The 2538-nt window shown below is 49.8% G+C and overlaps 1 protein-coding gene across 2 annotated transcripts in view; it reads right to left on the bottom strand.

Annotated features, from left to right (window-relative positions):
* The window catches only part of LOC110511434 (ras GTPase-activating protein 3), a 94357-nt gene extending 92053 nt beyond the window's left edge, over window positions 1-2304 (bottom strand). For both annotated transcript variants that reach the window (XM_090206932.1, XM_090206933.1), the window contains exon 1: window positions 1167-2304. In XM_090206932.1, coding sequence (XP_090063058.1) covers window positions 1167-1221 — 55 coding nt within the window. In that variant the 5' untranslated portion in view covers window positions 1222-2304. The remainder of the gene's footprint in view (window positions 1-1166) is intronic.
* Between the last annotated feature and the right edge of the window lie 234 nt (window positions 2305-2538).

Genomic DNA, 2538 nt, shown 5'->3' with positions numbered 1-2538 from the left:
ACGTTGGGTCCAGGGGAGACTTAACAATCAGACTACACCCACGGTGGGTCCAGGGTAGACTTAACAATCAGACTACACCCACGGTGGGTACAGGGTAGTTGTTGTGGTGTCAGTTTGGAGACAAAACCGAGATGAGGAAGTCACCAACAGCCGATTAGTCAATCGGGAGATGACATTATAGCGCACCATCTAACGCAATAAAACACGCATCGACTGGATAACTGGTAAACAATAAATAGTCATATCTTTTTGTGGTTGTATTGAATATACATTTGTGTTTTGCATACTAGTGTGTGTATAGCGAATTAATAACACATGGAAAAGCTAGCCAGGGCCATGTCCTATTGAGAGCCATGGAGGAAGGTTATTTTACGTGCGGGGCCTCCAGAGGCTAGTGCCAGTCGTCGAGGGGGTATTTTCTCTTACTTATTATTGCCTAAAGCTGTCCAATGACTGCCACGAGTTCTGGCGCAATAGCGCCACACAGTAAGACATATGTGACCCTGAAAATCCACACCGGGACTGGGTCTCTCGTTAGACTAACGGTCCGGTTGTTTTATTCGAAGCTCTGCGCGGGGGAGAAAGTGGGCAAACCGTGATCGAGCCACATCCATGGACGTGCAGCTGTTTACTGGTTGGTGGGGGGGGGGGGGGGGGGGGGGGGGGGGGGTTTGCGCTCAGACCCTCATGTCTCGAGTTTTTGTCGCCACAAACAACAAGAAGTTCATAACACCGATCCACTTTTACAATAACAATCCAACCACACTGTAAATGACATACATGTATGAAGCACCACATAGATATTCGTTCACGGACCCCTCAGAATAGGCCTGACTACACATACTCCATAACGACGGACTGAATAGACTACGATCACTTGTCTATTTCACAAAATACATGCAATGTTTCGGGAGCGTGTGATTTGAATTACAACATGTCACAGAGACAGAGAGAGAGAGAGAGAGGGGGAGAGAGAGAGAGAGAGAGCGAGAGAGAGACAGAGAGAGAGAGAGAGAGAGAGAGAGGGGGAGAGAGCGAGGGAGAAGGAGGGCGGTCTCCCTCTCTCAAAGCCCCAATGCCTTTTAGCCCGTTAAAGTAAAGGCACGGGGACCAGAGGGGGTGGGGGAACAATATCCTAGCTGCCTCTGTCTCTCTGCTTTTCTTACCTATTTTTATTTTGACGCTTTGGAAAACCCGTAGCCCTTCCTCTTCGACAGCCATGCTCGCGCCTCCGCTCTTTACCTCGCGCCTTGTGGATAGAGTCTTTGCTCCACGGTGATCGGGATGTGTGTGTGTCGGGTTTCTCCGGCAGTAGAAGGAGGCAGGTCTAGTCCAGCTCAAAGGGCCGTGTGCTGTCTGTATGGGTATATATGGTTATGCTTCCCGGACAGCGGACAGCTGCATTCCCTTTACCCAACCGCTGCTAGAAGACACTGCAGCTCAAACCAGAGCAGCGCGTTAGAGTGGGCGGGGCTCCGCCTTCTCTTTCAGCTGATTGACTGCCAGCGGGCTGACGTCATACAAGGGGGCGGGCTAGATTAGTCGTCGAAAGCGGGTTGCTCCAAAGGCGCACAAGGCGGACTGTCACCGAATTGGTCCGAACCGGCTTGGAGTCTATCCTGACTGGTTTACACCGATAAACATCGATGTGTGCGGTGAGAAAAACATTGCAAAGATCCCAACAAACATCAAAACGGTTTTGCTTTGTGCGCTGAGACTCGAATTGGAGACATGGACAAATCCGATTAGGTCATAATGAACCCAAAGGCGTAGGTTTGACTAGATGATTAACTAATCCGTGTATAAACCCATTAGCTGCTTCGTCCATGTTTAAACCAGACAAGACAGACTACAAGCCGGTTTGGACCAATTCGGTTCCGGTGTGCCTTGTGCCCCATTGAAACGCTCACCCTTGAATTAAATGAGGGTCGTTGACATAAGCCTAGTAGGGTGGGGATTAATGATATTATTGTGATGGGTGGTGATAGCATGACTGAACAGGCTTTAAGGAAGCCGCATCACAGGCGAGGACGAGGAGGAAGAGGACGAACACCGCTCAGATCTGTCTAACAGAAGAAGGACCTTAAATTAGCCCCAGTCCAGAACATACTGTAGCAAACGGGGGGAGCGGGGTAGCGAACCCCGGGGTTCCAGCGTGAAAAGCAATCACTCTACGCATCGGGCCAATAGCTGGGAACTGTAGCGTGGCCTCATGCAGAGAGGATCTCTACAATATCAAATCAAAATCACATGTATTTATATAGCCCTTCGTACATCAGCTGATATCTCAAAGTGCTGTAACAGAAACCCAGCCTAAAACCACAAACAGCAAGCAATGCAGATGTAGAAGCACAGTGGCTAGGAAAAACTCCCTAGAAAGGCCAGAACCTAGGAAGAAACCTAGAGAGGAACCAGGCTCCGAGGGGTGGACCAGTCCTCTTCAATACATGACTCTACCAGCCCAGTGGTGATGTCGAGAGGGTGGAGTGGAGAGGAGTGGAAGAGTTGGAGCAAGAGTTAACGATTCCAACGGGGTTT

This window comes from Oncorhynchus mykiss, chromosome 18 (assembly GCF_057628025.1).
Source record: "Oncorhynchus mykiss isolate SJ-2025 chromosome 18, ASM5762802v1, whole genome shotgun sequence".
Classification (NCBI taxonomy): Eukaryota; Metazoa; Chordata; class Actinopteri; order Salmoniformes; family Salmonidae; genus Oncorhynchus; species Oncorhynchus mykiss.
Note: the sequence above shows the minus strand (reverse complement) of the source record. Positions and strands in the feature narration are given on the sequence as shown.